Below are 18,402 nucleotides of genomic sequence, written 5' to 3'. Positions count from 1 at the left end.
TGCATTTTGATTAATTTGAGTAAAAATGTGTTTTCTTTACCAAGAAAGTGGCAAGATGAAAACCACTATTTTCTGTTTCAAACTTTCACATAGCATCTTTAGGTTATAATAACATAAAAAATTCAAATCCAGATTTTTCAAAATGCTATCATATTGAAACTGTTGAAATCAGCCATCACTAAGAAATATCTCCTGAACTTTTTTGACGGCGATCAGCTCACAAAAACTGATTTTGCACGGGCACTTTGCACTGCTCCCTGAATCAACGCGCTTATTCATTTGTGGATGTTAACTGAATCTGTAAGTCAGCTATGCTGTTTCTGAATATTATATTTCATTCTGGTGCGCTTAACGCTATCGCTACTGTGTAATAGTAGCCTATGCTATTCACCAACTAAACATATCCTATTCAGTACGTTCACAGTCTCTTTCACGGGCATCATTTGTAGTTGCCTATTCACAAACTGTTTCCACAAGCATAGCGTTTTCGGAGTTCACTGTGTGCTTTCTACCATGCACAAATAAAAATGTCACTGAACTTTTGCTGTGTAATTGTAACAATGAGCACTCAAACACACCAAACCAACTATTACTAAAAACACACTCAAAAACTGATTTTGCACGGGCACTTTGCACTAGCACTTAGAAGGTTGTGGTATACATAAACACTCAGTCAGCAACACTGTTTACTTCTGAATATTATAGTTTATTCACAGCCATCATTTGTAGTAACCTAGCCTGCTCCCTGAATTCAATGCATTCACAGTCTCTTTCACGGGCACCAAACCAACAATTACTAAAAACACACACAAAAACTGATTTTGCACGGGCATTTTTTGCACTAGTTTTATAAAAGCATTTACATTTATTTTTTTATTTTTTTAACTTGTGTATTATTTGAACTGTAAAGCGGTTTCAATCAATATTTTTAGGGTATATGACATTGCAATGCAGTTCATTTATGACACAAGTCCTGTTAGTTGAGCATCATTTTTACTGAACCCTGAATATCAAATAGTGCAAATTAAAAAGGCCATATTAATACCTTTTACAAAGTCTTGATTTTGTTTTGGGGGTCTACTAGAATAGGTTTTCATGCATATTTGACATTGTTTCAGCTCCTCTCTTCCCAACGCTCTGTTTAGTTAAACAAACAAACAAACAATGTGCTCTGATTGGTTGGTTGGACCAGTGTGTTGTGATTGGTCAACCGCTTCCAGCGACTAACTACTAACGCAACTCAATCAGGCAATCTGTTCTGCAAAACCAAGAAGACTGACTTCGGTTAAATCTGAACCCATGCTAATGAAGGAAGTGTGTGAATGAGACTCTACAGTTTTGAAGCTCATTAAACTGTAATGCTCATCCTGGATCTGTGTGTCCCTGCTGTTCCCCCTTAATCAGCGTGTCCAGAGAGACACTTCGTAGCCGGAAGAGGTCCGACTACAATCTGAACCGAGCCAATGCCCCCATCCTTACCAACACCACCCTCAACGTGATTCGCCTGGTCGGTGAGTAATTGACCTTTGACCTTACACCCGTGCAAGACCGGTGGTACATGATAAAGTTGACCCTAAGCAAGGGACTGCAGTTTGCCCTCTAATTAACAGTCTAATAGCTGAATTACTATGAAAGAGGTGCGTACTTCGACTCAGTGTTCTGCTTCAACTTCCGGTCATTAACTCCATTCTGAGCATGTGTCTGCTCATCTCTTCAGGTTCATTTGAACGTGTGTTTGACGTGTTGAACGAGATAATGGCTAAGTGACCATTCATCTGTAAATGTTCAGTTTAGGCTAAACTAACAGAATCTAACTGCAAAAAGATGCTGTCATAAACCCATGGGTGTGAGTTTTTCTGTGGTGTTTTGATAAAAGCGCTAATGTTTTTTGCTACAGTCAGCAGGAATACTTCTTACATTTAGATGTTAAAATTGATCAAACACCTTCTGGTAACATATGCAGTTCTTTCTTTTTCTACAGAACACAAAATACCATTTTTTTTTTTAAGAATTTTTTTTAAAGTCAATGGGGTCCAAAACAAGAGACCGGTTTCAAAGTAATTCTATTAAATATAACTTGAGGGCTTTGAATAGGACATTTGCCAAACAATTGTACTATTTGCATTCATATCCATTTTCTAAATCTTTGTGATTTTATATTCAGTCTGTGAACCTTGTTTGTTTGCCTTGCTTATATATTTCACATTTTTCATGATTCATTTTGCTTTTATAGGGAAATACATGCAGATGATGAACATTCTGAAGCCCATTGCCTTTGATGTCATCCACTGTGTGTCTCAGCTCTTTGATTACTACCTGTATGCCGTCTACACCTTCTTTGGCCGTAATGACATGGTATGCATTTTAAAGCATTGCTGTTCTCCTTCATGTTCGGTGTTAATACTTAACAATATGAAATATTTATTATATACAATTGGATCCTTGCTGTGCTATTCATTAGGAAAAGCCTACCGGTACACTCATTGTTTTTCCCTCTAATGTCTGTGAACCCTATGGGCACTGTTCTATAATTACTTCCTTTATCATGTGAGCAAGTGTTTAGGCTTAGAGTTTTCCTCAGGAAGCTGTACTCTGAATATCAAAGAAAGGTGTAAATGTCGGAACGAATTCGCAATCTTTTCAATGGTATGCAGCTGTTCACCATTCTTAAAGATTAGGTTTGTATATACTGTAGTATTTTAACTCTACTGTAACTTAACATTGCATACGTGCATACACAAACGGATAAATGTGCTTCATTGATCTTTAGAGGGAGTATTGAGAGCAAATTGTTCCTGAAGAAGTTCATGCGTAATTTCATTGCAGATCTCTCTATCTAGTCTAGTGCTGTCACACCACTGTTCTCAAAGCTTTAATAAACACAGCTTTAGGCTAAATGAATTGGCTATGAGTTTTGAAAGCCCAGCCGTGCCAAATAAAATTAGATGGCAGCTCAATTATCATCAATAAGCCACATCGAAAGAGTTTTCATTGCGTTCGCCACAACAGGAATATATCGTAATATAGTTTTCTTGCTCCCCAGAGCACTCTGGTTATTTTCTGTGCGCTGCCCCAAATGAACTTAGAACTTATACCACCTAATCTGGCCAAAAGTTACTGGAATAATAACTTTCAGGTCAGACCTTTGTGAAGTAAACCTTTGTGGTTTGAAATTAACTTTTTCATTCAGCCATTCAGAACTTCTACTAGCCAAAAAAAAAAAAAAAAGAAAGAAAGAAAGAAACCAGATTTACTACGTCACATCTTATATATACAGTAGTAAACGTTTGAAGTGGATCAAAACCTTTCATCAAAGTTATACATGAATTTTTAACAATACCCATTCTTGTCTTAGGACAACTTTGATGAACTTTTTTGATCCACTTCAAATGACTACTGTATATGTGTATATATACTGTATATACACACATATACAGTAGTCATTCCTCCTCCCTTCCTCTTTCATCCTCATCACCAAAAATGTATTTTAGTTGGACAGATCAATACAGTACAAAGAACATCAAAAACATATAGGATGTTGGAATCTTCGCTATTGCTTCAATGCAAATGAACAAGCGCGCTGTTATTTGTTGCGTAGTGAAGTGTTTGCTCAAGTAAGCCAGATATGCACAGATTCTGCGCAATACTCTGTATTAATATATAACGATGTCTCACGAGTTGAATATTTGTGCTAAATCGAATCAGATTTGGCTCACATGAACTTCCCCAGTAAAGTAAGTTAATAAGTAACCCGCCAAATTGGCTAGTGATTTGATAGGGTTACCCGCCACAGTTGATTTTTACCCACATTTGGTGGGTTGGCGGGTGTTAATTTCAAATCCTGGAAGTAAAGCAACTTTTTAATTATATTACCTGCTGCTCAACCAGGTCTGTGCCTCTACAACCGCAAACCAACGTGATTTTACTTCCTAGATCTCATCCACTACGAAATCCACCATTCAAAAGTTTTAGGACTGCCTCCTCTACTTCATAGTGTCATGGGCTTTTTGAACACTATTGCTGGTGTATATGAATTCCTGAGTGCAGAGAGAGTGCTTTTGAAGGGGCATTGAACTGTGTGAGCTGAGAGAATCTGTTGAAGAAGGCAAGCTTATTAAACAGCAATGGAAGCCATAATAAAGCTATTGGTTTGGCAGTGGCAGCCCAAGGGAATCTGACTGAACCTGTTAAAGACAAGGGCCTCCTGCTGTTCTTTGACTTTCCTAAACTCTTCGGCAGCCTTGCAACCACACTGAGAGTCAAAGACAAAAATAAGTGAGAATTTCAGACCTCTACTGCCTTGCAAACAGACCTCCACACCCACATCGTCTACCAACTTGTGTCACAGCTGCCCTTACTTGTCTAGCTCACTGTTTAGCACCTAAAACACCCTCAAAATGTTTGTTCTAGGTAGACTTCAAGATGCCATGACCTTTTTTTTCTGGGAAGAAGAAACTGAGCAGTTGGCTTCTTGGTGTGCCAATAATATTATTCATTTCCCTTGTTTCATTATTGATATACTGACACTATGAGAACTATTCCACAATACTAAACTTGTCTAGTAACCATCCCATCAGTTTAGACTTTGATTGGCATAACCAATGGGAGTCTACAGTATGTCCTTCAAAAACTGAGAAATAGTGTTTCTGTCATGGGATTTGACAGTAGTTCTGACATTTTTATTTCCATATTATCACAGAAGTACGCCATTTGCACTCTGTATGCTTTGCAAAAAATTGTTTGTTTGCTGTGCCGAGCCAGTGCTAAATCAAAAGTAAATGCGTTCATGCTGGGGGATTGAGGCCAGTGCCCTTGTACACTATAGAGCTGGAGAAAAGTCCTTGCACTCCATTTGGTTTCCACTTGTGGTTTAGCATCATAAGTGATGTTTTCATTCCTAAACAAGATCATTCCATTTTGAAAAAAAAATTAAGGAAATGAAGGGGCCCCGAGGAGATTTGAACTTCTATATATATATACATCAAGACAGGGCTCCTGATAAGCCTTCAAGAGTGATCTGGATTTCATTGATTTCTAAAAACCTGTCTTTGCTGATGTGTAAGTTTTCACCTTAGATTTTGACTTTGAAAGCCACTTCCCACTGTTCATGGGAACTAATGCGAACAAGAGAGATTCAACTCCCACTTTCCAAGGCAACACTTTTTTTTCCCTCCTCATGCCCTCTTCCTGAATGACAGTGTGGTGTATAATCTTTGATATTTAAGTGCTGACCACAGAGCTTTTCACTTCAACTCCATCCTGACCAAATCCAGCAGCAATTCTGAGGGAGACTACGAGATCAGCTGTCAGATTCCAGCGATGTAGCGCTTTGCCTGTGACCCACCCGAGAGCTTTGAAGGCACATTAAATGAAACAACACATCTCATTTTCTCGTTCTGAGTGGACAGCAAGAGAAATAGCATGAGAGGGGTTTCTGTCACTAATGGAAACTTTTCAAACTCTCAAATGAATAACAGTATCTTTCAGTATCAGAGGCAGCCGGTCTCGTATAAAAGCCTATGGAGACAAAAAAGTAAATATCATTACTTATACAAATATTTACAAAGCTCCTGGAATTGATATGCTCATTTGGATTCACTTTCACCCATGGCTAACTCCAAACACACAAGACATTCAATCTCATTTGGAGATGGAGATTATGTATTGCGCCATTTCATTTAGTAATGAACAACATTAGGATCTGAAAGGTCTGTAAGCCATTGTATTCTGCCAGAGTATCAGCTCTGCCATGCACATAATTTAAGATGCATTGGTCTTGGCATTCATTGCTCTTTGCCTCAAGTTAATAACTTAGCTTAAAGGCAATGAATGGAAAGAACGGGGAACGATATGCAAGTGGCTTATCTGAAAATGGATCACCTCCAGGATGATGAAGTGTTTGAGTATAGGGAAAGGCCTAAGTAGGTTTTATTAAGTGTTGCAGCTACGGTTAGTAATGGATGGGAAGATGCAACTGTCACGCTAACAGATGGGTCCTTTGGAAACTTTGCAAAAATGTTAAAGTCAGAAAAAGACTGCAGTTTTATTGTCCCCCCATTTGTTCACCATGTAAATGAAAGAGTTAATTTGCACAATGCCAGGCTGTACTTTTGCTGTGGCCTAGCGGTTGCACAAATATGGTGGAAGTCAATGATTTTCTTAAAAGATTAAAAGTGTAATTTTTTTTACTTCGCAGTTTTTAACACTGCTTTAAATTCCAGGTATATTCCATAAATGCACATATCTTTAGTTAATCTCCAAAAAGCAGGCTTTTTTGCTATTTCATTATTTACTTTGTGTCGATTTTGTTTTCCTTTTCTTTTGTGTCCGTTTCTCAATGCAAAGCACTACCAATCTGCATCTCTGCCTTCACAAAGCTCTCAACCCGGTGTGTCCAGACAGGCAATCCCTGGTTATTGGGTAAGACTGCAGTGTGGAGCTTGTCGGCAGTAAATATGTCTGCCATTGTGTGCTGTGTTTTCACCCCCTTACTCATATTTTATATATTTCCTTAGTCAATTCACTGAAATGTCCTTTATTTTACTAGTATGGTTTGATGTAGATTAGTTTCCATGCTACTTTGTTTGCAAGACGTTTAGAGAACTTTTTGTAGCTCAAATGTATTTTGTGTGTGTGTGTGTGTGTGTGTGTGTGTGTGTGTGTGTGTGTGCATTTACACTTGTGTAGATTTTAAATAATTTACTTATATTATAATATATATTATGAACTCAGTTTAATGGGAGGTTTCTGTAAAATGTTTTTGAGTTGCTTGCAAATGCTGGTGAGACATTTATAATCATAGTCAGCTCGGTGTTCTCAAATAAAGATTTAACTATTGATTCTGCATCTTGAACTGGATTACACAAAACGTGTTTTGAAAAGGATTTAAGGATTATACTTTTAATCCTTAAACCTTTTATGAAGTCATGTACAGTATTATTCTTTTTTATATCTACTGTAAATTCAGTGCTACTCTATTAAAAAAGTTCTTACTGCTGTCTATTTAGAGATTTACTGATTTGTTCCCATAGTAAAGTTTAACTGATGTTTGTTCTGTCGTTAATGTCAGATCTATTGCATATTAAAGACATTTGTAAATACATTTCCAGTGAACGATCACAGGAGGATTTACCAGTCCCATTCATCCTTCCCTTTTAATGAAAAATTCAATTGCAATTATTGAACATAAGTCATGAACCACACTTAGGCCTGTGGGAGCTGTGTGTATTGAGTGGTTTCCTGGAGATGATCCTGGAGATGTATGTGCATTCTGGGACTTTAGGGATTTCAGTTTTGTTGAGTGTGTGTATTCCAGTGGTCTGATTGAAAAGCAAGGGAGTCTCTTTCTCACGGGTGTGTTCTGCTGTCTCTTATAGTATGAATCCTCTGGGCTGGGTTTGATCAGCAGCAGACTGAGGACTACGCTCAGCCGAATCCAGGAGAGCCTAATAGACGTGGTGAGTAAAACATGGCACTTTTAATGCACTCTTTCTGTTTTTTCCTCTTTCCGTCTCACTCCTGTGGTTCATCTCCTCTCTTGGCCTCTCTTATATAACCATTATGAATCCGAGTGGAAATGGTAGTGTGCATTTATCTGAGTTCCCTATAGCCTCTCATCAGGCCTATCATCTCTTGCCCTCTCCTACTCTCAGCTATAGCAGCCACAGGTGAGTTAATCACCCTCAGTACACTTAGATGGCCCCGCACTCTTGTAATAGATGTCCTCTGGTTTCCATGGTTGCACCCATTAAGGCTGTCTGGGCCAAAGGTCTGCTACCCACATTGCACTATATACCGCTATCTCCTGCTCAAAAAGGCAGTTATTATATATGATCCTTTACCCAGATGCCTGAATGTCAAAGAGCAAGAAAAGGTAGGCTACTAATTTGCATGAAATAACGAATTGTTTTTATCCAGTCAGACATGCAAGGTCTTGTGGTCAGTCTATGGCTCTGTGTCAAAGAATAAACCTAACCTACCTAGACAGCATTTTTAGTCATCGTAAGAGCATTCCCATTCTGAAATTGCATTTACTTTTGGCTGCATTTTGAGGCAGCTTTACGGGTATCTTTCTGTAGGTGAGGCACTCCCAATTCTATTTTATGATTAGCTCAGCAAGAACTTTCTATTCAATTTAGCAAACAGAGCCAAAATAAAAGTTTTTTTTAATGGATAGTTGACAGCAGTGACTGTCATTGTCACTACACTCTGGATGACATGCTATTTCTGACACTATTTTGTACATCATTTGTTGTCAAGTTCTTGTATGATTTTTTTATATATACACATTAAACAGCAAAACTTCAATATTGATAATACTAGGATATGTTACTTTAGCCCCAAATCAACATAATGAATGATTTCTGATGGATTATGTGACACTGAAGACTAGTGTAATGATGCTGATCAGCTTTGCCATCACAGGAATAAATTGTTTATAAATTGCTGTCTGTATAGATAGTCTCCTTAAAAGAAAATACACAGGACTTTAGGTCTGTAAAAACACTTGCGTATCCATCTGTTTATGCCTTATGTATGGTAGGTTCTTCTACGCCCATCCTCTAACAACTGTTGTCATTTGTTTCACAAGCAGTGAATTAAGACTACAGTTTACTGACTAAGACACAACATGTGTCCCCATCATTTATTTGGTCATCAGTGGGAAGTTTCTGCATTTCTACTGTGTTCTCATGGGCTGTCAGGACATATCAGAGATCAGCTCCCAGACATTTGGCACCTCTTGGATCACATATCAAGCGACGCCCTCACTTATCCCAATGGGCCTGGCATGGCCTCAGGTGTCTGTGATGGTGTCGAGAATTGATGGCCTGAAGAGTCATGAGAGCAATCGTTTTTTGGCTGGAGATACAGGCAGGTGTTTAAGATTATTCTAGGTTTATGACGATGATTTATTATGGCTACGCATTTCATATTCCCAAAAGCACTGCTTTAAAAGTTTTCTGTTAACACATTGCAGTAAGGTCATATTTGTTAAGTAGGGGATAATCCACAACTAGATGTGCATTAAACAAATGGACACCGTGGACGCAAGGAAACACCCGACCTAAACTCAAATCATTTAATGCACAGCTTGCCATGGATTATCCCGCTAATACCATGGTCATTCGCCAGCATTGAGAAATCAAATCTGTTATTGATGTTTGCAGTGCAATATTTGACCAGAAGGGTAAAAAACGACAGTTATTTTCATCAGGTATGGCTCGTTAGATGTAGCATTCAGCCCTTTTTAAATCAGAATAAAGTAGTGTGGTATGATCACATTTATTTGAATGAATGAATTATAGCATTTATTTGAATTAAATAACAAGAGAGTGAGAGTGAGAGAGATGCGTGTGTGAATTACCTGCGTCTGTGCAGCATCTTTATACTAATGAAGCTACGCAATTCAAAAACTTCAAAAACAGCGATGTTTACCCCCTCATTGCTGAGGAATATAATGTAGTGAATCAGTAATGAAGTTTTTTTATTAATAATAGCCGTGGGGCAGTGTTGATAAGTTTCTGTGCTCCTGAAAGTTCTGCATATTAGTCATTTAAGATACTAACCCTTTAGGTGTTGACAAGGTACAATGCTATACATTTGAGGATACTTCACCAGTGAAAAGCAAAAGTTATAATTTTGTGAATTTGTTTTTTTGGCAGTGTGCCTTAAAGGGATAGTTCACCCAAAAGTGAACATTTTGTCATAATTCACTCGCCCCAATGTTGCTCCAAACCTGTATGATGACTTATATGAAGGATATTTTGAAGAATGTTTTAGCTACAATAAAAGTCAATGGGGTCCAAAACCACATTGATCTCCGTTTAATTTCATTGTATGGACAAAAATGGTTCTTCAAAGTTTTTTCTTTTGTGTTCCACAGAAGAAAGTCATAAAAGTTTGGAACAACATTTTTTTTATTTTTTGGGTGAACTATCCCTTTAAGGTCCAGTAGTTTTTCTACTGGAAATATTTATTTGACTGAACGATCAATAACTTCTATCCCTTATAGCCTTATTTTGTTCGTGTCATATTTCATTTCATGTCTCTTCTTAATAAGGTATCAGTGGTCCGTTCTTTGTATAAAACTCTTGTCAGCAATCAGAGGCGAAGCTGGAAATTCGAATTCACAGATCATTTAGCACCCCAGATGGGGAAGATACCTTGCCAGCTTCTATATTAAGTGAGACGCACATCTGACATAGGAGCCGAGAACTTTGAGAATTATAGAAGTAAAGCACAGTAACACACTGTAGCAGACAGCGATTGAAGGGTTTTTCCCATGGGTACGTACACCTACTGTGGCCTGCTTTCCAGCGCCGATATAATGATATCACTCTGCAGAATTAAAAGCTCTTTAAACATTATCACCTCTTTTGCAAGACCAGACCTCCTGTGAGATCCAATCTCTGCTTTTCTTGGATAGCACGGAAAAAAAAGAAAGAATAAAAATGTCTAGAGGGAAGGCCGCTAGGCTCCGCCCCCACATGGCACTGTGCTATTTTTGTACGGACTGATAAATATTTTATTACCTTAGATTCACCCTCTGCCTTGTAAAAGCTTAACCTCTTTTTATGTAATTATAGACAGCTTGAGTTTTTTTTTACCATATGCAAATCATTGTTATAAAGATGAGCAAGGTGTCTAAATTAGTCAAATCTAGGTCATCTTCGTCAATTATTGTAGAAAATAAAACTCATTGTTTAGGCACCAGCATCTTTGCAATTTTTGTCAAAGTTATGTTATTTTTCGAGTGTGCAACATACAGTATTCATGCCACGCACACGAACAAGGTGGACGAGACCTCATTTATGAACCCATTATTGCTGCTCTTTTATAATGGCTTTTGTTCTTTGGATCTTTTGTTCTTTTGGACTTCAGGTTCACACATCTGCCAGCTTTCGATCTTTTCATTACATTGACAAGCTGGTCCTTGTGATGGTGATACTCAGCTCTGTCTTTTTATCACTTTTTTCTTTTTATCTGTCTATCTTTCTGTCTGTCTGTCTGTCTGTTCTATCACTCTATCTGTCTGTCTGTCTGTCTGTTCTATCACTCTATCTATCTGTCTGTCTGTCTGTCTGTTCTATCACTCTATCACTATCTCTATCTATCTATCTATCTGTCTGTCTGTCTGTCTGTTCTATCACTCTATCTATAGTTCTATCTATCTATCTGTCTGTGTCTGTCTGTTCTATCACTCTATCTATCTATCATTCTATCTATCGTTCTATCAATTGTCTGTCTGTCTGTCTGTCTGTCTGTCTGTCTATCTGTTCTATCACTCTATCTATCGTTCTGTCTGTCTGTCTGCCTCTGTCTGTTCTATCACTGTATAGTTCTATCTATCTGTCTGTCTGTCTGTTCTATCACTCTATCTATCTATCATTCTATCTATCGTTCTATCAATTGTCTGTCTGTCTATCTGTTCTATCACTCTATTGTTCTATCTATCTGTCTGTTCTATCACTCTATCTATCTATCATTCTATCAATTGTCTGTCTATCTGTTCTATCACTCTATCTATCTTTCTATCTATCATTCTATCAATTGTCTGTCTGTCTGTCTATCTGGTTTACATGCTAGCAGTTTCTTCTCTTCAAAATCATGGGTTTTTACTTCAGGAGAGCCTGAGACAAAGTGTGTATTTACCTGTCTTTGTTTGCACATAGGTGTGTGTGTGTGTGTGTGTGTGTGTGTGTGTGTGTGTGTGTGTGTGTGTGTGTGTGTGTGTGTGTGAGAGAGTGGGTAGTGATGTGTCCACTGGGCAGTGCTGAAGGCTTCTGTTTCAGATCTGATAGTGAATTCTCCCTCGAGCCGTCTGCAGTTTTGTGATTATCTTTCTCCAGTGATTCCATCCAGTCCCTCAGTCCTCTGTTCTTCCAAGCTCTCTGTAAACTGTTTTTTAATTTTTTATTACCACACACAAATACTTATGTTTGTGGCCGGTTCATTGGACGGTTACATAAACCGCTTAGACCAGTTAGTCATCTAATCCTCACTTTTAACGTCATTATCTAAAAAGATAGATTGGTTTAATTTTAACTGGAAGAGTAAGACTGACTGACCTCTTATCTAACTGCTAGTTGGTCAAGCTAGTTCTTAAGACACAGGCTGAATCCGAAATCACCCCCTAAACACCTCATTCCCTATTCCCTACGTTAGTCCACTAATACTGTTCACTTGAAGGAGTGAATGAAAAGGAGTGAGTGAACTCGGACAGCCATTGGGCGTACATCGGTTGCACACTTGTTGTTATTGCAGTACAATTGAATAAGTGCACTCAATAACGTCCACTATGGTTTCGTACACCACTACAAACTGCTACAAATAACGCCCTATTTGAGGGTATAGGGGGAGAGTTCAGATTCAGCCACAGTCTTGAAATAGTGGCTAATTTTATACAACTGGCTCCAGGTGTGTGTGTTACCGCATATCCTTTTGTGCTTCAGTGTTGGTAACTTCTTTTCTTTTCAGCAACATTGTATGTAGCGTGGAACAAAGGTTTTATTTGAATCCTTGCCATCAATTTATTAATTTTTTTGGTTACTTGGACTCCAGCCATAGACCTTCCTACAAGGATCAGTTTCAGCTGTCTTAGAATGCATGCAGACAAGATGCTGCAGAAAACCCTATTTCTTCTTGTCTTTAGAAAATAGATTAGAAAAATTACACAACAAGAACTGTTCTAATAAGATTTTTGCGTTGTGGCATCAGTCCTGATCTGGTTCATTTTGAAATCAGATAAAAATTAGCACTTCTTTATGCCGTTGAGGCGCATTCCTCCTCTGGTCGCAGAGGCTTTGGCAGTCTGTCGTCTGCCATGGCTCTGTTTCATTCAGCAGCTTGGCGGTTAACCTTAAGCCTGTGGTTGGATTGTGAGAGCTGGCACACTGTGACTTGGCTCATGTCACAGACTGGCATGATGGCTGCTCAGGATGAGCCCTTAGAAAGTACATCAGCTTGTGCACTAAATTGACAGTAGCCACGTTTCCATTACCCTCCAAATTGCGCAAATTGAAATTGCGAATTGAAAATACGCCCAATGGAAACAAGTCAATTTCGCAAAAACTCCCATTTATTGCAAAAAATGTTTTTACGCTCGCATGAGGTGGTTTTTCAGGCAATTCGAAAAAGAAATATTTGGCAAAACTGCAATGGAAACAGTTTTTGCGCATTTACAGGTCACCTGACGTAGATGACGTGGTGTGTTTGGACAGAATACAAGACAGAGTTCTTTATTAAATTCATAAAAGACAGAAGAATCACAGGAATAATGGATTCTAAACCTCAAAGAAATGCCACAATCAAGACCTTGAAGCAGAAATGAGGGAGAAACACCCAGAAACACCTCATATGTGCCGCTCTCAAGTATAGGCTAAGGGTCTTTCCTTGCCATTAATGATTGGATAACACACATACGTCTCCTTTGATTAATAAAAATGGCCAGTGTGGTGGCTGAGATACATAAACCTACCAATGTCCATTGCTGTGATTTTTGGAATGACTTATCAAGAGAGGAAAAAATGAAGTTTTAGTCGCATAACATCAGTTAATGGAAACGGCGTCATTTCGCAATAGTTTTTTGTCGACATTTCGAAAAAATCACAAGAGTTTTGCACAAATCTGTATTGGAAATGCGTCTATTGAATTGCCTGTGACTTTTCCTCAATTGAAATGCGATGATTTCAATTTATCTTTGCTATTTCAAAGAAGCACCTTTATGAGCCCCAGAGGCTGTTTATTTGATTTCCCTCTTCCCAATGAAGCAACAGAGCTGTCCTTTTCTTTGAGATCCCATCCTGTAAATTCAATTAATACTTAAGAAATGGACATTTAAGAGATTCTAACGCAGGGACAAGCAGAGCTGCGGACTGGCACAACACATGCAAATGAGGTCTCTAATTCTGTTTGACACCCGTCTAATGAGAAACGAATTTGGAAAATTAGGAGAGGAAGAAAAATGAGCAAAGAAATACATTAGACAGTAATTGCCAACTGACATTTCTGCCCTGTTCCTCACAGAAACCCTTGAGAGTGAAGAATCAAGTAATATTGGAGCCATTGCATTGTAAACATACTTGCAAGAAGAACAACCCATTATGAACGGGGTATCTTGGGAACACCATCTGTTTAATTTGACTTTACAGAGCCAAGACGTTTTTCAATACCAAACACGTATGCATGTGTATAATGACTAGAAAGATTGTTTAAAAATATGTGGCATTATCATAGATACTTAGGTGCATAGATTTAGGTTTATTCTTAGAATATAATGCATTCCCTAACATGTTTCTCTCAGTGTCAAGGTGGATGTTTTGTAACCTCATTATAAGTAATGAATCCGTCATCATTATTTAAAACCCTAGTGGGTCACTCTTGCAGCATATCAGCTTCGACAATACAGGCGAGTTCCAACAATAGCAGTCATATTTCAAGAGGTTGCGCTTCCAGCTGATCCTTGTGCAAAGTACACTATATTTTTACAGATACCATTATGATGCTAGACCTCGAAGCCAGGAGGATTAAGAACAATTTTGTGGGTATAAAGCCTTGAATGCCATCACAGCCACAGAAAATTTTACAAAGCCAAGGCTTTGAGGATGTACCGCAACATCCAGCACATTGTTTTGTAGAGACAGCTTAGTAGTAGTGGTGTCATTGAAAGTAGCGATTTGTCTCACTGTATTTGTCATTCTCAGTTATTTCTAAAATAAGCACAGTGTCTCACTGAAAGGGCAAAGGACAGAAATGTTATCAGCTCGAGAAAATGAGAATGTCGCAGAACCAACATTTCCAGACATTTCTTCAATTTTGAAGCTAGAGTAATTGCATACCAGTAGAGCCATGTTTGCTAAAGATGTGACAAATACCCGAAGCTACTATTTTAAGAGCTTTTATATTTAGCTGTAATTTGTGAGCTTTTAGCCTGGAAATGTTCTTCTATAAGCATTGGTTTATCCACTCCAGTGAGTTTATTTAGAAGACTAATGGTAAAATTATAAAGTTTGTTTGTGGCACAGATGTCTGCCTAATTTTATGAAGTGGTGCGACTACAAGATATTTACAACGACCCAACCCTGCATTTTGAATTTATGAACAATAATTATCTAAACTGCTTTTCACACTTCGCTAACAGTTAAGTAAGACAGTCATTATCACAAAAAATAAACCCTTAGAGGGTGATCAGGGCGAAAAGTGCCTACTTACAAAATAAGAAAATAAATGAACATTCAATATTCATTTAAGGTGAAATTATCTTGTGACAAGGATGAGACCACAGAATTAATTCGTTTTCTAATAATGGATGCGAAGACCATCACATTTGAGAAAAAGATCTCCCTTGTGAGGGCTCATTCCTAAAATGTAATGGTAGCTACATAGCTTTATATTTTGTATTTTTCATGCATAGACACATGTATGGGTTATGATAAACAGTAAACATTATAAGGACAATATGTTGTTTGCAAATTAAATGATTAGCTTTTATTTGTTGTGCTAAAGCCTAAATAAGTGATATATTTTTTAAGAAATATCTGATATGTTTGATACTCAATATAAGACAAAAAGAATAATTAATTAATTTTACAAAAGCTTGCACATATTTAATTTTTTTTTTTTTTTTACTGATAAAAAAAAAAAAAAATTCCCTATCAAATTATATGTGGACAGTCTAGTGGTGGTATACACAAATATTTGAGCACAAAATGCTATGACTGACCAATCAGATACAAGTATTCCAGAGAGTCATGTAATAAGGATTATTGATCATCATATGATGCATCCTGATGTTTGTGAATGCATAATATGTAACTGTTTATGTCTCATGTTTGTGTGTTAAAAAGAGAAAAATCTCTCACACTTTATCTCACATTTATTAAGATAAAGTCACATGACCATCTCAATAAATATTGGATTTCCTGGAAGTTAATGTGCTGAATATATCCTTTATTTATTTGTCTGTACTTCTGGTGAGATGAAATTCAGGCATTCCTACAGATCCCTTGTGAAACGTCTAATACAAAGACGGGGCTCTGTTTGTGTCTACAATTAGCCTACCGTTTTCCCCCAAACAAGGCATCTGAGATTGACAAAATCAGACCGCTTGGTCTAGTTTATTGGTTTCGAGTGCCACCTGTTTGGATCGGACTTTAGTTAATCAAGCAAAAAACAGCCATTTGGGCTTCGCGATAAACTAAAGTGACAGCCAGACACAGGGATGGGACCTACTGGCTGAGCTCTCTGTTCTCTCTGTTACCAGTCGAGAGTAGGGCACACACACAAAGACAGGGAGTTAATTGGTGTGAAAATGCTCCGGCGTACACCCACACAGGCATGAGGGGAGGACATGGGATGGTAGCTCAACAGCGATGGACTTAATAAAGAGTAGAGAAGGGGGTCAGCTGGGGCTAAAGGAAGCATAGCACTCTGTGTGAGAAACAGTTGGAGAGATATCATATGGGGGCTGTTAGCGGGTGAAACGGGGGAGGGAGGTTTAAAGAAATTGCTTGAAGAAAGTCTGGCAGATTTCGTCTGATTTTGCCTTGGAAAAGGCTGTAATGAGCAGACCGATTCAGGGTACTTTAACAGTGGCTGGATAAGGGTTGGACATGCAGTTTGAGTACCAGATTTGGCTTGGAAAGCTGTTAAAGTGATTTGTAAAGTAAGAGGTTAACTAGTAGGAGTTCCTTCCTATGAATTTCTTCAACTATGGGCACTTGTGGCCTTTTTTAAAACATACTTTTCACACTTTTACTAGTTTATATAATTTGTCTTTTAATATAGTACAACAGTGAACACACACAGTATATGAATCACTGGAGAATTCCGTCATTTGTGGTATTCTTTTTCTGCATTTCCGCCACACTTCAAATTATGTTTTTTTTTTTTTTAATTGCATGACAATTATAGTGGTCTCTTTCCTTCTGATAAGGCAAATTCCACAGCTAGCATTTTATTTATCCCAAATACAAATAAATAATAATTTATAATTTTAATATATTTATATGTATAACTTTCATAATTTTAACTATGACATTATTCATGTTTTATAATACATTTTAAGATTGAAGATTCATTTTAAGATTGAGTCTTAGGGCCCTATCTTGCACCCAGCGCAATTGACTTTGTACACCGACGCATATATCATTCCTATTTTGCACCCGACGCACAGTGGACTTTTCCCTCCACAGACGCACGTCTGTAAATTAGGGAATGAACTTGCGCTCCCGGGGGCGGTGCAGCGAAAAGAGGAGGCGTGTTCCGGCGCAAACGTTCCCTGGTGCTATTTTGCAGTTTCAGAAAACAATTCCGCTACAGACCAGGAAAAACCTATTCTAAAGTCAGTGGTGCGTTATTCAGATGCTATTTTAAGGGCGCATGCTTGGCCATAATGTACTGTGTGCCCAACGCGCATACACTTTGCTTCTCTCATCTACACAGACGCAGGCAGCAGTTCACATTTTTGCAAACCATACATAATTACAAGGAAAAATATTCCACACGAGGGAAATCATTGTGGTGTCCATGAAGATGTGAAAAAATAGGCAAAAATCTAGCTTACACATTTACCCAAATTATTATATGCCTGTTTAGCCGAAGCTTATTTGGGTGGGTTTCTCCCATCCCCAATGTCACTTCTCTGTCTTTTACGGCCCTGACGAGAATGTCGGTCTCCTCGGCTGTGAACCGCTCCTGGTGTGCGCCTGGCAATCCGCCGTTATAATAGCAATCCGCCATGGAACAAGCACACCTGCTCTTAAAGGGAATGTGAGATGACGCTCTGATTGGTTTATTTCACGCTACGCCCAAACCACACCTATGAGTAATGTAGCTACTTCAGACCAACCCATTTTAGATTTGCGTTGGGTGCAAGAGTCATTTATCCCGCCAGTATAATAGCGAGATCCGCCCACAAAGTTACTTGTGTTTCGCATTTGATACTTACGTTTCAGATCGTTAAAATAGGGCCCTTAAAGTTATACTGCTATACACACTATACATACTGTGAACGCCATTTAAAAATGTAGCATAAATGTAGCACAATAATTGATGAAGATATGGTAAAAAGTTTCCATAACAAAAAGAAAAAAAATGTTTTCTTGGAATTTTCTGAAGCTGAAGAAACGCTCAACTTAACATTCAACGTAATAATGCGCCAGTGAACATATCACGATCACATTATTTTTCTTTATTTTTTGATCCCATTGCAGTTACACTTCATTTAAAACAAAATTTGGTGTATCAAAACAAATATTGTGAGCCCTTTCTGTTGTGCTCTGTTTGATTGACATGTATGCACATGTTCTATGAAGCGTTTGAAGTTTAACCAGAACAGTGACCTTAATTTGCTTGTTTGCTGATAGGACGCTCTGCTATGTTATTGAAATGCAGATACTTTTG

At 38.1% G+C, this 18,402-nt stretch overlaps 1 protein-coding gene across 2 annotated transcripts in view; it reads left to right on the top strand.

Annotated features, from left to right (window-relative positions):
* The window catches only part of vps50 (VPS50 subunit of EARP/GARPII complex), a 125,857-nt gene that overhangs the window by 76,227 nt on the left and 31,228 nt on the right, over positions 1 to 18,402 (top strand). Inside the window, exons 20-23 of one of the 2 annotated variants that reach the window (XM_079879311.1) lie at positions 1,405 to 1,511; positions 2,234 to 2,355; positions 6,346 to 6,420; positions 7,377 to 7,457. In XM_079879311.1, coding sequence (XP_079735437.1) covers positions 1,405 to 1,511; positions 2,234 to 2,355; positions 6,346 to 6,420; positions 7,377 to 7,457 — 385 coding nt within the window. The remainder of the gene's footprint in view (positions 1 to 1,404; positions 1,512 to 2,233; positions 2,356 to 6,345; positions 6,421 to 7,376; positions 7,458 to 18,402) is intronic. The other variant, XM_079879312.1, reaches the window with a different exon arrangement.

The sequence above is a fragment of the Squalius cephalus genome, assembly GCF_949319135.1.
Source record: "Squalius cephalus genome assembly, chromosome: 8".
In the NCBI taxonomy this organism is placed as follows: domain Eukaryota; kingdom Metazoa; phylum Chordata; class Actinopteri; order Cypriniformes; family Leuciscidae; genus Squalius; species Squalius cephalus.
The sequence above is the reverse complement of the archived record's forward strand: the minus strand, read 5'-3'. Positions and strand labels throughout refer to the sequence as shown.